Raw genomic sequence first — 18,966 nt, 5'->3', positions numbered from 1 at the left:
AGAGTCTCAATCAAATATTGTAAACAAACTTTCCACTTCAGATAAAAGTCCTGCTCGACACTGAATGGTCTCTTCACACAAAAGTTCCTCATTTATTTTAAAAGGTTCAGTCGAGCATTCTGTGAAATGCACATTCAGTGAAAATGGAATAGCAAAGAATAAACTATTTTGGATGTTTTTCCCATGTCGTTATCCAATCCTGGAAAGCACCACCAGATAAAGTCTCAGTCTGTGTTTGTAGCTGCACAACTCTTCAGAATAGTACAAAAATAAAAGATCGCCACAGCGCCGACAATGCAGAGAAACCTAATAATAAATATGCAATACTATGACAATAGTTTTTTTTTACTTCTTCAATTGAACACTTTCTGCACTATAATCATGTGTAAGTAATGTATATTTGAAAGGATGTGCTTGTTAATGCTGTCAGCAGTGTTTTTCTCTCTATATAAGAAAAACACTTGTACAGACAAAAAGAAAAGATTTTTTTTTTTCCCACCCATTCAATTTCTAATCCAGATAGCACTAGCACTATCATGGTGTAAATGTCACTTGGCTCAGTAGAACACTGCAGGAGGCCACAAAGTTCTCAGCTCCAGGCTGCACACTAGTTGGACATTGCAGATTAGCCTCTTGGTTGCCCAGCTCTGTGGGAAACTCCACTGATCAGGTTGCCAAAATCTATGAAAATAATGTGATTTTTTAAAAACTAAACAGCACTCTCACTCAAACATGTTACAACTTACCAAGGTAGCAAAATATTTTTTTCATCCTCTTGCTCTACAATATCAAATACAACTTTAAATTAAGACTTTGCTGCATTTACCTCTGATGGCTTCCTTTGCCTCTAACAGTCCTGCATTCACTGGTCCAATACTCAGAGTAACCGTAACAGCTACTCTTTGTTATGGAGTGACATGTAAGAAAATGTTACATGGAGTCCATATGACCAAAATCCATCCATGCTGTTGACCTCAGCACACACGTTCTGACATCCAGTGGATGGAGAGTTTTCAAAAGAACCGGCTGTGTGTAGTGACCGTTGTTTTCTGTGCCCAGATCTACAGGATGAAGGGGAGTATGGAGGAGCGCAGGGTCGGATAATCTCTGAACTCCTTTAAGTAGCCGCAGTGTTTGCCTTTGGCCCACACAGTCATCTGAATGAAGGCCACGAGAGTGAAGAAAGCCACAGGCACACACTGGGTCATCACTGTGAAGCCGATCCAGGAGCCCATCTGTGAGCAACATACACACACACACACACACACACACACACACACACACACACACACACACACAAATTTATGATGTATGTGTAGGACGTAACCAGTAGATGGTAGCAAAAGTGCATTTTATGTTGCAAGAATGAAATACAAGTACTGGATACTATTGCTACTGGGTTTCAAAGACATGCATAGACATGCATACAACAGTTGCCTTCAGTATTTCCATGTTGAAATGTGGAATGTTACTTGCTGCAAAACACAACTAATAACCAAACTAAAATGAGACTAAAAATCCCTTGAATGACACATTGTTACTAAACAGATTCTTGATCATGAAGAAGTAGAAAAACAAAACAAAAGGTTTAGCTTGCTTTAATCATTCCTCCTGTTTATACTGGTGTGTAAAAGATCCTTTCCTAATGTGCTTCCAACACAAGAGATAGGGGGGCAAAATTCACAGGCCTCATTCTGTGCAAATATTTGTTTATCTAAAGCTACTGTGAGACTTCAGCAGTCTGAGCTAGTCAAATCAAGTGGCTATCTACCAAAGTTAGTTAAAGTCTTTTCAGTATACCATTTCCTTATTGTGTTTTCCAGACAGTATTTTCTTGTCCTGTTTCTGGTAAGAGTGGACTTAATTACCTCATATGTGTAGTTTGGACAAGAGACCAGCCAAAACATCCATGTGAAGGGATTTTTCGTTGGGTAAGGGATCTTCTTGATTTTTGAACCTGAGATGGGTAAAAACAAATAAAACATTGTATTGCCCCATACTGTTGGCTGCTTTAAAAACACTATGTGCCTTGTTAGAGAATGCTCACCTGGTGGTTTGAGGTTACGAAGAGCAACATGGATGGAAAAATTCCCTACTTGACAGAACTGTGGGAATAAAGACATCCAAAGATGACAATCTACAAAATAGTTATTTTCCATTTAATGTCTGGGAGATTCCTTTACTGATCTGTAAATATACAACTTAAATAGATCTCAAACTTACCAAGAAAATATAAAGTCCTGTATTCACCTGCTGCTGCCCGTAATCTGTCAATGTGTCACAGAAAAATGGATTACGATGGAAGTCAACTTTGACTGATGAGTTAACGTGAGAAGAGAATTACAGCGGTCTGCGCTTACAGGGTGTGGTGTAGAGAGGGTGGTTAATGTAGTACGCCATCCAAGCTGCAGTGCACCAGTAATAGCCACAGTTCTAGAATACAGGAAGAGACTATAAGTCATACTGTCAAGATAAGGCTCCACATAAATTTTGGTTCAGATTTTTGAGAATCACACAGCACAACATAATCATATAGCCTATTGTATATCACATTCAAAAGTAAAAATTATGCAGCTCATTTACCTTAAATATGTTTCTGAGAGGCATGGTCCCATGGGAAATACGGTGGACAAACAGTGTCTCCAGGATCCTCTTGATGTAGTGGAAGGAGTGACACATGCAGGCCAAGCTGCAACAGGACACACACACTTACATATGTAGCTGTGATTAATACATGGCCTCACTGCAGTCCACCATTACACTTGGCCCTGACTCAGTGTCACCCTATACTTCACTAGTGTTTGTCGTGTTAAGGTGGCATCTGTGCAAAGCCTAGGATTGTGTGATACACAGCAGCAACATTGCAACAGATCCCACAAAAACATGAGAAAGCTGTCACTCACTGTACGACCCAGTGCTTGCTGCTGGTGAAGTCATATTTCGGAGAGTAGATCAAAGGAAGGTGGAAGTAGAACATTAAGTAGATGACCAGTGGCCCAACACACTCTGCCAGGAACACCTGAAGTGATCAAAGAAAAGACAGTTATGCTTTCATTTTTGTTTTTCTTGGTTTGCGACCAGATGAGAAGAAGTGCAGAAATATGCAAAAAGGCAGAACAGCACAAAACAAAGAAGCAATGAATGAATACATGAACAGCACTGCAATTAACAGCTCTAATGATTAAGTTCTCTAATATAATAGAGAATACACTAACCAGTGAAATTAAAATATTTTCGCCCTGTTAGATCAGCCTTTTGTGAGTCTAAACCATTTGCCAAGGCGTGCAACTGACACCAGTATGACTCTGGCTCCTCTAATAACCCACTTGTCTAATCCATCTTAAAACAAAAACCATCCATCTACTTCTATAACCATTCAGTGTAACAATAATAGTATTCATTGTGCCCATGGAGCAAATAAGACACTAAGGCAGCTTGTAATACCAGCTTTCAACAAATGATATGATCAAGCGCAGCAGCACAGTTGGCAGTGAATTCGACCCCCTGAATCAGCACCTCGAGCAGAGCCCTGGCTAAGAGTGCCTGACCAATAGCTACTGGTGATCTCTGCTGGGACAGTTCATGCTCCTCCCCCGCCCACAGTGGCACCAGTCTGCAGCCTGGCAGGGTGCTGGGAGGTTGTGTCAGGGTGGGTTAGGACAGGAAATGTAGAGACTGGGTGGGCAAGGGTGACTCAAGAGGCGCAGTGAAAGGCAAGTGAGAGGTCAGGGAGATAAACACCTTTAGGAAAAATGGGGCCGTGAGATTATATGTCCTAGGACAGAGGACAGGCGGTGCAGGAGGTGAGAAAAAAATGAACCACAGCAAATCACCTCTATCTGTCACTGCGGGTTGATATATATATTCAAGAGTTACTGAGTGGGTGAGAAAGTGTCTGTATATATTTAAAGTACAAGAATCCTAAAAAGCCATACCAGTGGTTTTGCATGTTTCAGCCTATTAAGTGGTGTATACTTTGCAGAGCCTCTTTCCCTGATAGCCAGCTGATGAAAAATGTTGCATTCATGCAGCCACACACACAAATAATCATATCCAGAAGTGAAGCATGCAAGACCTTAAAAGGACTACGTGAATGTAATAATTTCTTGCATTTAAAAGGTTGCTGTTCAGAGGATCAGATCTTGAATGCTTGAGCGTCCTTGAAATCAGCCACAAGCATATTTTTTCAAAACTGAACCCTCAAATCTTGGCAAGTTGAATTTTATCAAAGGAAGGTGGAAATCAATTTAAACACATGTTGTAAAGTGTACTTCAGAAAATAGCTTACAGTAATGTAAAACATGCATGACATGCAGCACCTCTGTATGGTCCTAGTAGTGTGTGTCTGTGCACGTGTGGACTCACGGTTCCCCATGTGAGCTGAGGTCCGAGGTCACTGAAGTAAAAGCTGGCTGTGGTTCCCACAGGAAGTGTCTGCAGAATTTCCTCATCCCTGAGACACCTGGCCTCTGAAAAACACGACAGCCGAGATAAGACCAGACAGCATCCCATAACATTCAACTTCAACACCCATCAATCAACTGAAGAATTTTTGGTAAAAAAACAAAAACAAAAGCAGACGCACTTGGATCCAAACGAAGGGACTGTCTGGCTGGATACCACTTTGGATCTGTTGAAATGGAGAGGAGCTGGAGAGATTAGGCCTATCTATGTAAAAATGAAGATAGGAATAAATAGAAAATGTATTTTCTTAAACTCACTCACATGATTTTTGAAACAAAGCTTTGATATCGAAAACAGTGGCAGTTGGTTCCACCTGCAATTGAAATGTAAAAATGAACCATATTTAAGATTATCAGCAACATTAGTGTGCAGACTGCCATGTTGACAAGACACGGGAGTACAAAAAAATACTAAAGTATCTGTACTACTGTCTTTACTGCAGAAGTTTTCCTTTCTTTTGGAATTTGTCACGCTTGCATTTTTTACATTTTCAATGCAATGTGATCCCTCACGTTTTCTGACAAGACTCATTTATACAAGCACACTTATATAAGCTGCTAATCATGTGTGCGTGCCTGCATGTTGGCCCATCGCAGTACAGGCATGTGCTGTAGCTGCAACAGAAATTTCCTGTCAGGCGAAGAGGGAATTCTCACCTCCTAACTGCAACCCTCGCTCAATTGAAACGTAACTGATAATGGCTGCAACTTGACCGGGCTGCCAATGAAGTAGATGATTATCTGTAAAATTAGCCGTCTGCTCACAATGCTGACCCTGCAGTTCTTGAACTAAAACAAACATGTTTTCCTCGGACTTCCCTGCAAAGTGATCACAGTTTCTGCGTGTGCTACTTTTAGAACAGACATGTTTGAATCATGAAACTTTAAAAGGATTGCACTGGGAGGTGATAAACTGTAGTAATTGACCATACAATCTATGGCATGCAAGTCTATGGCAATCTATGGCAAGTTCTTAAGCACTCTTTGCGCCTTTTGTATAGGATTTAAACATCTGTGATAATGCACCAGTTAAAACAAGTATAAATAAATCATTATGCTCAATATAAAATATGAATGGACACAAACCTTGTCCAGCAGCAGCAGTTTCTCTTTAGTCTTGGAGTCCACGATCTCCACTTCAAAGTACACGATCCTTTTGGCCTTTTTAGGAGGTTTCGGTTTTGGCCTTGATGAAGACTTCTTTTCAGCATCTGCTCCATTTACACTCTTTGCCTCTAAAGCGAGTACATCCATGATACTGTTTAATCCCAAATCTCAGTAGCCTGTTGATGAAATAATATGTGATATGTCCAATCACACTGGTTGTCCTCTCCTGGTATGGGAAGCAACTCCCTGCTCACCCGTCAATGCAACTGTCAGTCCAACTCAAGCGTGTCTTCTTTGGTGCCTTTTGGACGCTCTGAATAGCCCCCCACCTCCAGAAGAAGTATGTGAGACCATAAACACTTTGATACGAGTGTATGGATGAGAGAGTGGAGGAAAAGTGAGCAGGGAAGAAAGGGAGAAGAAGTGGAAGAAGAGCTGGTCTAAGAATATGAAGTGAACCTGCTCCTCACCTGAATAGCAGCCTCTTCATGATCCACAGCCCCCCTTCATGCTACAAAACGCACTGAAGACGAAACTGGAGAGCCCCAAGACATAATCCATAGCGCGCCATTTGCAAGGCTAAATATAAGTCGCCTGATTTGCTCAACACCAGCTTGGTAACCTTGGGCAGCCACATACAGCCCAACCCAGTGACACATGCCAATGTGCTCTCATTAGACCTATAAGACACATCTCCTGTCTGTTCTGCTCCTCGCTTGTTACACAGTGACGACCCCATTAAAAGCCTGATCCATGGGATGTAAGACCTCCACATGCCTTCCCCTCCCCCTGACCACCTGTGTGGCTGGTATTCTTTTCTCTCTATGGCAAAGACAGACAGGTTTATTTCAGGGCCTGTGTGGTGCAAGGTTTGTGTGTTGAATAAACAACATGGTTTCTAAAATAGGCTACTTGAAGGAGGTTTGTGGTGGGAGGAGGGCATAGAAAATGCTGATTGGGAGAAGATCAAAAGATGCTTTTCGTCGCACACTGTCAACTGATCGTCGATCGTCGCACACAGCCAACTGCATATCTATATTCTGTGGTCTATTTATAACCAGCAGGAGCAGTTCAAGCAAGCAGCGGTAACACTGTTTGCCTTCCAAGATCATTTTAAAGTCTTGTATCAGAAAAATCTCTGTGCTAAACATTATCCTTTTTTACACTCATGATCAGAAAGACACCAATGTATGGAAAAACAATAATCTCAAATAAATGCTTAACTAGACCTACTTGTTTTTCAAAGGTGGTAACATTTAGATCTGACGTAAGAGGAATGCTGTGACATGGGACTCCATGAGTTCACCTATCCTCAGAGTGTCAGTCATTTTTACTCTCTTGTAGATACACTGTCACATTCACGTTATTCAAAATACCCCCTTATCCCTAATGCGATTGAAGATTTGAAATTAAAAGAAGAGATAAGTGTAATGTAAGAACTTTTAAATGGATGTTTCAAATGTTGTAAATGTATTATCCCCGGATTCTAATCTCCCCTAATTTGCTTTAGGAATTTTTTTTAATCAATTTCACTGAGATTTCCCTTCTGTGAACTGCAGCTGGTGGACAAAGAAACAGCAACGCTTGTTCAATATGATGAATAATCAATGGTCCTACAAAAGATATCACCTCTGTAAAGCTTTTTGTTGAAACTCTGTCAGAAAGCTTTTGATTTTACTATATGCAAATTTTAGGAGTCTGTAGTTCTGATTAAAGAGAAGAGAATTGATACAAGCCTACACCTCCTGAGTCAGGACCTGCTGGGAAACTGAGAAACAAGTCATTGCTGAACACTCACACTCTGTACATAACTTATTTCAACATGCCCCCTCTGGCGGGTACTATACAGAGCACTTTGCAACCAGTAATACCACAAACCAACACACACACACACACACACACACACACACACACACACACACACACACACACACACACAGTTAATTTAGCCAGGTCTCAAAGCAATCCTGTGCACTTGTGTCAACATACACACAGTTGTCAGAGGTGTTGTATTATGTAATATTTTGTTCAGGGGAGACTAAATAACAATTTAACCTTCATGAAGGTAGGATTTATTGCAAGGCTGTTGTGTTGGAATGCAATCATTTTAGCTAAGTGTACCTAATAAACAGACAACTGAGTGCACTTGGCACATGAAGTTAATTCTCATTATATTCATTTATTCTCATCTATACCTACAGTATATACTTATTTCCAGTGTGCCAAAAGTAAAAGTCCTTAATATGCAGTATGGCAAATTTCAGAAGCGTATTTATTATAATACTGGATTTTAATTAGTGATGCATTATTGTGTACATTTATGTTGCAGCTGGTAAAGATATGGCTAATTGTAAACATAGTATCTATAATAATATATAATTATCTATCTATAGGCGAATCTGCAAAGTAACTAAAGCTATCAAAGAGCGAGAAAGAACGGAAGTACCTCCGCATGCGTACTGGATTTAAAATATTATTAAAAGGAACAATGGCTGATGGAAAAAGCAATTAATTTACTCCAGATACCCAAACAAGACCAGTTTTATTCTGAGGAGCTGCTAATAAGTATATCATTTTCAGGGTTTTCATTTAAAGACAGATATGGCCACTTAAATGTGGTTTAAGGGAAACCGGAAGTTGTTGGCAGTGAATCCTCTCGGCTCGGCTGTGATGACACACATCAGCAGCATCATCAGCTTCTTCCAGAAGTTTCCTCGCACTGTTTTTCAGCTCGGCGACAACACACGGACACTCCTGCATGGCTACGTTGTTTTAGTTTGTGCGGTTTAAGTTAAGTGACATTCTTTCTCCTCGTCTCAGTTGTTTACGTACTGTGACAAGTGAGGGAAGCTAACCTTGACCGTTAGCTAGCCAGCTACTGTCCGCACCAGTGACAGCTGCGGCGGCGGTTGTGGTGGAGCCAGCTAACCCGGCCCACACACGGGACATCCTGATGCACTCAACAGAAACTGAAGCATCTGTGCTGAAAATGTCTTTATGAAGTCGAAGAAGAAGTGACCGGTTATTGACATGGGTAAAGATTACTACAAAGTGCTAGGAATAGCCAAAGGTGCCTCTGAAGATGAGATTAAAAAGGCGTACAGAAAACAGGCCCTGCGCTATCATCCCGATAAAAACAAGTCTCCCGGATCAGAAGATAAATTCAAGGAGATTGCTGAAGCCTACGATGTCCTCAGTGATGCCAAGAAAAAGGACATTTATGATCGCTTTGGAGAAGAAGGTAACTGAACACTTCTCCCCACAACTTGCATGTGATGTAGCTAGTTTGTACCACCAACGTTACCTCTTCTTTTCACTTTAGCCTTTAACTAGCTATGACTTTCCCATACAGGCCTGAAACTCCTTTTTTGCACCTTGCTTTGCACTTATGCGCTGCTGCACTTCTTTTAACATGTCGTATTTTACTAGATTTTATGCATTCTATGTATTTTATTTTTAAACTTTATTTTTATTTGTATTATTATCATTCAGTGGATTTTATTTGTCATCTTATTTTCCATTAATTATATGTCTGTCTAGTTTCATGTAAGGCACTCATCTAATGTTGATTGTAATTTATTTATTGTAAAGCACTTAAATATACATTTCTTGTATGAAAGGTGCTATACAAATACAGTTACATTATTACATTTTCATACAACTTGTGCAAACCATTCATTTGCACTTCATTTGAGTCTGTTAGATGTAGCCTGGTTGATGCATTAATGCATCCTCCTAATCGGTCATTGCTGTTTCTGGCATCTTTCTACACCAGTAATCTGTGTGTGTGTGTGAGTGTGTGTACACAATAGGTGTAACTGGAGAACCTACTGGAAACAACGAGTTCTTGCCTGTCCTGTCAGTCTGTCACTGGAATAATAATTCTGGTTCAACCAGGTTACGGTCTACATTGTTATGTGCAGGAATAGAGACAGATGTGACTTTTAGGTGATAAAAAGTAACTTTCATTGCTAGCATCATGATTATTAGTAGTCTTGCAACTTATTAATATTTTCATCACCGGTTTATACATTGGATTTTTGTTGGGATTAAAAATGTACTGGTTAAAATTGAAAACATGTGAGCATGTTCATAATTAGCATTTGTTAAATTCTAACTTTAAACCAGCAATATGTGGTATTGTGTACTAGATTGCTGACAACAGAGTACAGTTTCATTGGTTTATACACAAAAGCTTTAGTAATTATGATAATTCTCTTTCTGCAGATACTTTGCTACTAGAGCCTGACCAATACTGGGTTTATTGAAGCAAATTCATATTTTAAAAGTTTAAAAAGTCTAATAACTTTATGCCATCTGAGTCATGCCACTTTTTTTTAACATAAGTACAATGTTTTGGAAACAATCAAACACACACACTTCTAATATGCAATTTATTGTTACCTATTATCTGACATTAAACGATACACGCTGAATATATTGGCCATTCTTGTATAGCATATAAGCTCTATTTCCTTCTGTTTGCCTCAGGATTAAAGGGTTCTGCTGGCGGTGGAGGTGGAGGTGGAGGACACAGCGGTCAGAGCTACAACTACACCTTCCACGGAGACCCCCATGCAATGTTTACTGAGTTCTTTGGTGGCCGCAGCCCTTTCGATCATTTCTTCGCACAAAATGGGGAGGATGACATGGACATCAACAATCCCTTTGCACCGTTTGGCATGGGAAGAATGCGTGGCATGGACGGGTTTCAAAGATCCTTTAAATCCCACCCAGGAGGCCTTCGCAGACCGCACGAGAAGAAGAAGGACCCGTCTGTGATGCACGAGCTGAAGGTGAGCCTGGAGGAGGTCTTCTCGGGCTGCACCAAAAAAATGAAGATTTCCCGCAAGAGACTCAACCCAGACGGCTGCACAGTGCGCAACGAAGACAAGATTTTAACAGTCGACATCAAGCGCGGCTGGAAGGAGGGGACGAAAATCACCTTTCCCAAGGAGGGAGATGAAACTCCCAGCAACATTCCTTCAGACGTGGTGTTTGTAGTCAAAGATAAACCCCACCCGGTGTTCAGAAGAGAGGGCTCGGATATAATCTATCCTGCAAAAATATCACTCCGAGAAGTAAGTGAAAACTCATGTCAGTAAATATCACTCAGACATTCATTTTTCTTTTGATGTACACAAAAAAAAAAATATAGCTTGTTTAATAATCATTTTGCCTAAAGATGTTAATAATAATTCTCTCTCTGTCTTTCTCCAGGCGTTGTGCGGATGCACAGTCAACGCCCCGACACTAGACGGCCGGACCATCACTGTGACCTCCAGAGACGTTGTCAAACCTGGAATGAAAAAGCGAATTGCTGGAGAAGGGCTTCCTCTATCTAAGTGCCCCGAGAAGAGGGGCGACATGATCCTGGACTTCACAGTGACATTTCCTGACAAACTGGGCCAAAGCACACGAGATGCACTCAAGCAGATCCTTCCACCATGACGTGAAATGATAGAAGTTTGCCCCAAAAATCCAGCAACACAGTCCCCTGTGCAGTTTAGCTTGGACGATTGAGGCTCAGGGCAGATTTGGTTTTCAGCTGTTTAATTTTACCGTCTGAATACCAAATCCATTTTCTTACCCAGCATCCAGTCAGTTTATAGAGTGTCTTAAGACTCGGAAACTGACAGAGCAGCTTACTTTAAGTTTTGTGTGTGTGTGTTTAGCGGATTAACCGTGTTAAGTAATAGCCTGCTACAATGTCAGATTCAGGCATGAAAAGTATATAGTGTGTGTGTATATAGATAATGATACGAGTTGTCATGTTATAGGTTATGGTTTGGCTGCAAGGAGAAGAGTATTTTTAAGTTCACTTGGGAATGTAATAAACTAACTGAGGATTTGTTTTCACAGCAGCAGATTTTGGGAGTGCTTTAAGGGAGCACGCAGCCAGCTAATTAACAATACCTCAGGTAGTTTGAATTACATTACTCAACAGGACATTATTTTTAGTTGCTTTTAGATAACGTTAAGGCAGTGTGGATCCTAAGAGGTAATCTGATCCTTGGTATTGGCAACAATACTGACTTTATGAAGAGGAGCAGTATCAGCCAGATGTAACCGATCAACGTTAAATATACTTTTCTTGTCAACTCAGCGTTTCAGTCATCTACACTCAGTCACAGCTGGCCGCCAGTTTTCAGAGCATCAATCTCATAAACTGACTTGAAGAATATCATTTCAATATGCACAAGCCTAAAAGTAATGACAATGATTAATCGATGTTTCCAGTTATAATTAAGAAGAGATATGAACTTACATTTATGTAACCTTACGTAAGATGATTCATACGAGTTACAGATTTTAAATTTAGGAAAGAAAGCACTGATAAGATATGCATCATCAGATTTCTGAGTTTAGGTATCAAGTTGCTATTAGGAGAATGTTTTCGGATTGGTGTATTGATGGTGTTTAGGATGGCACACCTTACAAAATACCTTGTTTATTCGGGAGAACACAGCTTATGTAAAATATCTGTGGTAAGACTTTTTGTGCCAAATAATTGAGACTATGTAATTATAATGTGTGTGTGTGTGTGTGTGTCTACAAGTATGTTGAGAGCATGTGTGTATCCATTTATGTTTGACTGACAAACTACCAAAAGCTATTTACTGCATCTGTACCCTTTTGATGATGCTTAATATACAGTATGTACCATGTTTCTGCCAGTGAGTTTATTTCTTCTTCTTTTTGACCCAACCTCAGTCTGATCCCCGCTAAATATTGCAGAGACTGAGAAAATAAGTTTAAATACCTGATCTAAATGCCTGCAGAATATATGCAGAATATATTTTTGTTGAATTATTTTGTCTTATATCTCTTATAGCTCGTACCTGAGAGCATCTGATCCAAGATGTACAGCATCTGGAAATATGGAGTTTAAAAGTTCAGTAGGAATCTTAAAAAAATATATTGAACTCTGTGTCATATTTAGCCCTGTGCACCTTGACTGTAGTGATGATGGATGTTAGTAAATCAGTTGGTTTATTTTCACATTTTTAAGTATTTTTAGTGTTGACTGCTCCTGCTGGAGTTTTAAGTTTCTAACATGTGGTTTAACATGAATGTAGAGATGTGTAATCTCTGTAATGTGTAACTTTTTTTGTTTTTCTTGCAAACATTTTCCTTTTTTAAGGGAAGAAGGTGTAAACGTGTTGTTTTACCTCTGGTTTATGTTGTTTTGAAATGTCTCAGGTTGGCATTCAAGATATTTTGATTTTTAACATAGCTTTTATGAATTGATAGTGGGGTGGACATATTTAATAGACCCTTCCTATGCTGTGATGATTTGCATTTCCACATTAAAAGAGACTGGCAAATGTCTAATGAATTATGGCCTACGTGTTTGAGTTATTGAGGACATTTTAGCGATTAAAGCATTGAAAGCTAATTTCATGGTAGTCAACATATTTACTATTTAATATCTTGTGAACAGATTTGACAATAGAAGATTCAAGAAAAGTTTTCCTTTCCTATGTCTGCAGTGCTTTTAATTTATTTTTCACAAAATTTTAAATTGCACAAAAAGGTGAGATTCAAAGTTAATGTCTAACTGTGTTGTATGCAACATTATTATTATTATTATAATTTTTTTTACTTTTAAATGTGAGCTTCTTAAGCCTAGTTGGTTTTGATAAAAATAATCCTGTGTATACACTGTCCTCTAGTAGTTTTTCTATTTTATTTGGAAGGTTTTAACCAGAAGTGTGACCATGCTATTGTGTCTAACTTGACACCGGTGCTGTTTGAGCCATTCTAAAGAGGCTAACAAGCAATTACAAATTACAGTATAAACTTTTTTTTTTTTACTCATATTAAAAAGATTAGAAAAAAGAAACTATGGCCACACACTGGACACAAAAAGAAGTAGGTATGTTAAGAAGTAGGGGAACAAAACGGAAGTAGCAAGTAACAACAAGCAGGCTTAGAATTAAACAGCAACCTAAACAGAACATATCACAATATAGGGAAGCGTCCAACTGGTTTTTGTGATCATTAAGGTACCAGAAACTGTAGAGCGAGTGTTGGTTGCAGGACAACTCTGTGTATCAGAGAGAAAGGATATGCTGAAAGAAATGAAACGAACATAATGTAGTGTGGGGAAGTGAACAAGGCAGAAGATGCTTGATCAGCTTCCCAATGAGAACAGGGCTGGTGAGAAAAATTTGACATACTGGACAATGTAGAAGTAAACTAACTCCAGAAGATGGCAGTAGTGCTACATTAAGGATGCAAGCTGCCGTTAAATCCCAAAGAAGAAGAAGAAACACTGGAAAGTGGAATGGGGGTTTACCATAGACAGTATATGGGGATTTACGAGGAAACCTGAACGCGTCAGTGTTTCACCCCTGCTGGGCATAAATCAACAGCAGACAGAGACGGGACTTACTTTACAATCTGCCCAGGCCAAGTCGACCTGTCAGGAGCAGCAAAACATATTGGACTTTCTCTGCAAGCGCATATTTTTTTTGACAACTCACAGCAGCACCGTTAGCAGGCTAAGCTAGCAGGAAGAGCTGCCGGCAGTTGGCTAAAACTCCTAACGTTAACGTTACTCCGGGTAAGAATAATTGGCCTGCCATACTCCCTTCTGTTCACATTTAGCGACCATAGTTGAGCTAACGTCAGCTAACTAACCTCAGCTGTTCAAGGCTCTTGAAATAGTCACTCTTATAGTTTCGGGATTAACAGTCACTGATTTAACTAGCTTCCGTTTGTAGAAGCTACATGCTTAGCTAGTTCTCAGTGTTTGTGTTGCTAGAGGAAGTGAAAGATGTGTGGAAAATGTGCTTTACAGCTAGCAGCTAACATGAGCTCTAACGTTATCTGATGTCCTGACTGTCCACGCTAAGGTATAGCTAGTTAAGGTATCGCTAATATATCGTTCAAGAAGAGCTAATCAGGCAGTGCTAATGGAAACCAACATTATATACTAGTTCGAGGAGATGTAATGGCAAAGCATGTTTAAACTGCTGGTATAACCGAGATGTTACAGCTTTGGTAAATGTATGACAATTAAAGGGTTTGTGTCTCCGTTTTACAGCTGGAGACCACCCACTGCAGGCTGCTGGACTTGACCGATCCAGCTATGTAAGCTGCTCTGATGTGTGGACTTCACATCCATTCAGCGGCTGGTTGAGACAGCTTTCAAACTGGTCTGGAGGACCACACTATAACTGTGACATAAACATCCAACAGACCTGCAGCTCATTTGGCTGAACAGGTGTATGTTGGACTGGATTGTAGCATAACTCCCCAGAGCAGCCTCCTCCCTCCCTTCCCTCTGCTCTCCCTCTAGCACTACTATGCCTCTGGGTTTGGGAAGAAGGAAGAAGGCGTCCCCGTTAGTGGAGAACGAGGAAGCAGAGCCTATTCGAGCAGGTCTCAATGTGCCAGGTATGGATGGCCTAGATGGAGGTGTTGTCGGGCTGGGAGAAAGTGCCACCTCTGAAGGTCTGCCGCCTCCACACAGCAGCATGAGACCTCGCCTCATCTTCCACACTCAGCTTGCTCATGGCAGCCCCACAGGCCGTATAGAGGGCTTCAGTAATGTGCGGGAGCTCTATGCCAAGATTGGTGAGGCTTTTGGAATACCACCATCTGAGGTGAGTAACTCTGCTGATTGTGTATGGTGTGAGGAGAAAGCATAATGGTAAATCTTACTGGTTTGTTGTCTCCCTCCACAGGTTATGTTTTGCACACTGAACACTCACAAGGTGGACATGGATAAATTGTTGGGAGGCCAGATTGGGCTAGAGGACTTTATTTTTGCCCATATTAAAGGACAGCGAAAGGAAATAGAGGTGTTCAAAGGAGAGGATGCACTGGGTTTGACAATCACTGATAATGGAGCTGGCTATGCTTTCATCAAGGTGAGAATTGTTGAAATAGAGCAGAACATTGATTTCTTTTGACTCAAGGATCCACAGGGGAAGGCGGGACCCTGGACTATATTAGGAAATAATTTCTGCACTGAATATGAAATGTGAATAGATTGCACGTGACGGGGAGAGAGTGATGAACTGGATAGTGGTTTATATATTTGAGTTTTGCTGTTTATTTATTTATTTTATTTTTTTAGAGAATCCGCGAGGGGAGCGTCATCCACCAGATCCAGGTCATCAACGTGGGTGATATGATCGAGTCGATCAATGGCCATCGCCTGATTGGGTGTCGACACTACGAGGTGGCCAAGATGCTAAAGGAGCTGCCTAAAGGGAAGGAGTTCACGATCAAGTTGGTGGAGCCTCTTAAGGCCTTTGGTAGGTCTGGGGGGAGGAGGAGTCATCCGAGAGACGGACTTAATCGTGATATTTGTTTTTTCTGCTCCACAATCTCCAACGTGGTGTGACAGCACAACATGCTCCCCAACTTCTGTCATCTGCTCTCTCAGCGCACACTGTGCATGTGGCTATGAAAGCAGTACTTAAGTCTAGATCTCATTGTGTTTTAGTCGCCATACTACATGTTCTTTACACCTACTTTTGGTTTTCAGTTCTGCTCCCTGATTTATAGTTGGTGAAATTGTATTGCATAAAATTAATGGAATAAGTGTCCTTGCAGCACATATACATTACATGTCATTTAGCTGACACGTTTATCCTAAGCGACTTACAATTGCTATATACTGAATGTCAGAGGCCTCTGGGACAACTAGGGGTTAAGTGTCTTGCTCAGGGACACATTGGTTGATGTATTGTAGTGTGAATCGAACCCAGGTCTCCCACACCATAGGCACGTGTCATATCCACTGTGCCACCCCCATATGCAACATATACAACACAGTATGGCATTAAGTAATGTAGGGATTGAGTTTGTCTAAAGAGGTTTGGGGGGCATGATGTGCAGCACTATAAAAGCTGGAGAATAACAGGAGGAAATCAGATTTGTAGGACTGTACAAAGTGTTTAGGGATCTCTGTTTGACCATTGTGCGTAGATATGATCAGCCAGCGGTCTGGAGGGTCCAGGTCAGCATCAGGGGTTCAGCTGGGGACCGGCAGAGGAACTCTGCGGCTGCGCTCTAAAGGTCCTGCTACTGTGGAGGAGCTGGTGAGTGTTTTTACAACACCTGTGGACTAATAACAGGCCTCTGTATTGTTTAGAAAACATAATGCTGTTGCATTGCCTGAGTCTGTGCGTTGGATTTTTTTTCTCACTCCAGCCCTCTGCATTTGAGGAAAAGGCCATTGAGAAGGTGGATGACCTGCTTGAGAGCTACATGGGAATCAGAGACAGTGAGCTAGGTAAGTCCATGTTTGTTGGCTCTACAGGTGTCAGAATCGGTTGTTACAACTAGCTGTTTCGTGTTCACTAAATGTTCTCTACTCTCGTCGTCTCCTCAGCGGCTACCATGGTGGAGCTGGGAAAGGACAAAAAGAACCCTGATGAGTTTGCCGAGGCTTTAGATGAAACGCTTGGGGACTTTGCCTTCCCAGACGAATTTGTTTTTGACGTCTGGGGTGCCATCGGCGATGCTAAGGTTGGCCGAGTGTAACCACAAAAAGTAACAGTGCAGGCCAACTGTTTGTGTGACACCCACAACATTCAGCACTACTAGGACACACAACACTACCGTCATGAGTTTGTTTTAATTCCAGTGTATACTTCTACTATTTTTAATTTAGAGTGTACCCTTTTGGGAGACTGCCTAGACAAAGAGAATAATGGCAGTTAGTGGAAGAAGAAGGTGACTCTGATGACTTCCCAAGTGCTTTTATTTGTCTTCCAGCTTTTTTTCCAGAAACTACAAGCACGCTGATGAGCATTCCCTTTGACCTGCATGTCATTGTTGTAGTTGCTGGCAGTGGAACAAATACAGCACAAGTCTCTAATATGGGAGAAATGAAAGACAACCGCTAACACAAAGTAAATCTTTGATACTTAGCAAACAAAATGTGATTTATTTTTTTATTTTTTTTCTTCTTCTTTTCTTTCCACATTGCACTGTGTTGCACTGCGCTGTAAACCAACAACAGACGTGAACAGAGATTGTGCTGTACCTCACCTGGTGAGCGGCACAGTAATTGCACAGTACAAGGCATCGGCCTCCCATGAGTTACAGTCTTGTCCTGAACCACTTGCTGTTACAGTTATGGATCCGTTTTAAAGGAGAATTCCGGTCGATTTCAACACGTAGCTCTGTTGTTTGGAAATTTGGAGTGCTGTCAGTAGCAAGAAAAACTAAAACAATCGGTGCTGCCTACACCGTGTTATCCCCCTGCTAGCGTTAGCACCCAACAGGCTTAAACAGGGCAAGTTTTAAACGTGTTTTTAGCCTCTAAACATGCTCGAAATGTCATTACAAGTGCCTACCCATGTGTAGTGATTCCTTCTGAGGGAACACAGCAAATTTGACAGGAAACGGCCAATAAACAGAGGTATGTGCACTGGCTGGATTAACACAACTTTTTTGCCTTTCTGTCACAGCTACTGCAGTCAGATTCTCTGTGTTTCCTTGGAAGGAATCACTGCACATGGGTAGGCACTTGTAATGACATTTCGAGCATGTTTAGAGGCTTAAAACATGTTTAAAACTTGCCCTGTTTAAGCCTGTTGGGTGCTAACGCTAGCAGGGGGATAACATGGTGTAGGCAGCACCGATTGTTTACGGTTTTTTTGCTACTGCCAGCACTCCACATTTCCAAACAACATAGCTACGTGTTGAAATTTACCGATATTCTCCTTTAACAAGCATGTGCTCTTCTATTCTTTATCTTCTTAATGATTTCTGCTGGGTTTTTTAGTTTTAGTTTTTTTGGGTAAAAGAAACCATTGTAGTCGCTAAAGGGCCATAGTAACATGTAGCTTGCTGACTAAAACGATCAGTGGTGTTCATTCACCTTTAACACACTCCATGCTGTAATGAAGTTAACTGCAGCACATTCCAGTCTTACTTTCATACATTTGACAGTGTTTCAGAGAATTGTTTTTTTTTTTTTTATATATTGAAGGTGAGAATAAGAAGCAGATTGGATTGTGGGTTGTGTTGTCTTATTTTTTTTTATATTGCTAGTGTTTTTATATAAAGTGATGTGATGTCTATTTTAAAACAGGGTTTGTGTAATGGATGATTTTGATCTTGTGTTGCAACTACTTTTTTTTGAAGCATTACAGAAGGCAGTATTAAACAAAGAGTCATGAGATGGAGTAGTTGTGTGAAAAGGAATCGGTTGAGAACAAAATGCCTTCATTTCTTCTCATTTCATGCATTTCATACATTTTTGTTAGAAGTATGCATTCTGGTGCTGAAAAATCAAGTATCCTGTCATTGGAGCAAATACCAAACCCCTTCCTTCACGTGTCACAGTGACTTCAGTGTTCATAGAGAGAGAAAACAGGCAATGCTGCACCAACTACTCCGCGTAGGTAAACACGTCTTTTATGTT

The 18,966-nt window shown here is 40.7% G+C and overlaps 3 protein-coding genes across 3 annotated transcripts; 2 read left to right on the top strand and 1 right to left on the bottom strand.

Moving 5' to 3' along the window:
- Positions 1 to 67: 67 nt before the first annotated feature.
- On the bottom strand, positions 68 to 5,823 carry tecra (trans-2,3-enoyl-CoA reductase a). Its single transcript, XM_078269696.1, has 11 exons — positions 5,550 to 5,823; positions 4,726 to 4,777; positions 4,586 to 4,630; positions 4,366 to 4,469; positions 2,904 to 3,019; positions 2,584 to 2,689; positions 2,361 to 2,433; positions 2,224 to 2,267; positions 2,048 to 2,105; positions 1,869 to 1,957; positions 68 to 1,235 (listed from the first exon to the last, which is right to left on the bottom strand). Exons 1-11 carry the CDS (start codon positions 5,715 to 5,717, stop codon positions 1,062 to 1,064), a joined length of 1,029 nt encoding a protein of 342 aa, XP_078125822.1. The 5' UTR covers positions 5,718 to 5,823; the 3' UTR covers positions 68 to 1,061.
- A 2,402-nt stretch (positions 5,824 to 8,225) lies between these two features.
- dnajb1a (DnaJ heat shock protein family (Hsp40) member B1a) lies at positions 8,226 to 12,910 on the top strand. Its single transcript, XM_078269437.1, has 3 exons — positions 8,226 to 8,811; positions 10,062 to 10,651; positions 10,791 to 12,910. The coding sequence occupies exons 1-3, from the start codon at positions 8,601 to 8,603 to the stop codon at positions 11,019 to 11,021; spliced, it is 1,032 nt and encodes a 343-aa protein (XP_078125563.1). The 5' UTR covers positions 8,226 to 8,600; the 3' UTR covers positions 11,022 to 12,910.
- A 936-nt stretch (positions 12,911 to 13,846) lies between these two features.
- gipc1 (GIPC PDZ domain containing family, member 1) lies at positions 13,847 to 18,962 on the top strand. Its single transcript, XM_078269439.1, has 7 exons — positions 13,847 to 14,139; positions 14,623 to 15,184; positions 15,266 to 15,451; positions 15,661 to 15,841; positions 16,518 to 16,630; positions 16,743 to 16,824; positions 16,924 to 18,962. Exons 2-7 carry the CDS (start codon positions 14,885 to 14,887, stop codon positions 17,073 to 17,075), a joined length of 1,014 nt encoding a protein of 337 aa, XP_078125565.1. The 5' UTR covers positions 13,847 to 14,139; positions 14,623 to 14,884; the 3' UTR covers positions 17,076 to 18,962.
- Positions 18,963 to 18,966: the final 4 nt, after the last annotated feature.

The sequence above is a fragment of the Sander vitreus genome, chromosome 15, assembly GCF_031162955.1.
Source record: "Sander vitreus isolate 19-12246 chromosome 15, sanVit1, whole genome shotgun sequence".
Taxonomy (NCBI): Eukaryota; Metazoa; Chordata; class Actinopteri; order Perciformes; family Percidae; genus Sander; species Sander vitreus.
This window is presented reverse-complemented; position numbering and strand designations above follow the sequence as displayed.

Coding starts and splice junctions, on each gene's coding strand:
- tecra (XM_078269696.1), bottom strand. CDS start 5,717: ATGGATGTACTCGCTTTAGAGGCAAAGAGTGTAAATGGAGCAGATGCT. Junction 4,470..4,585: donor GTCCCTTCGTTTGGATCCAA/GTGCGTCTGCTT, acceptor CGTGTTTTTCAG/AGGCCAGGTGTCTCAGGGAT. Junction 2,690..2,903: donor AGCAAGCACTGGGTCGTACA/GTGAGTGACAGC, acceptor GTCCTGTTGCAG/CTTGGCCTGCATGTGTCACT.
- dnajb1a (XM_078269437.1), top strand. CDS start 8,601: ATGGGTAAAGATTACTACAAAGTGCTAGGAATAGCCAAAGGTGCCTCT. Junction 8,812..10,061: donor TGATCGCTTTGGAGAAGAAG/GTAACTGAACAC, acceptor TGTTTGCCTCAG/GATTAAAGGGTTCTGCTGGC. Junction 10,652..10,790: donor CAAAAATATCACTCCGAGAA/GTAAGTGAAAAC, acceptor GTCTTTCTCCAG/GCGTTGTGCGGATGCACAGT.
- gipc1 (XM_078269439.1), top strand. CDS start 14,885: ATGCCTCTGGGTTTGGGAAGAAGGAAGAAGGCGTCCCCGTTAGTGGAG. Junction 15,452..15,660: donor CTGGCTATGCTTTCATCAAG/GTGAGAATTGTT, acceptor TTATTTTTTTAG/AGAATCCGCGAGGGGAGCGT. Junction 16,631..16,742: donor CTGCTACTGTGGAGGAGCTG/GTGAGTGTTTTT, acceptor TTCTCACTCCAG/CCCTCTGCATTTGAGGAAAA.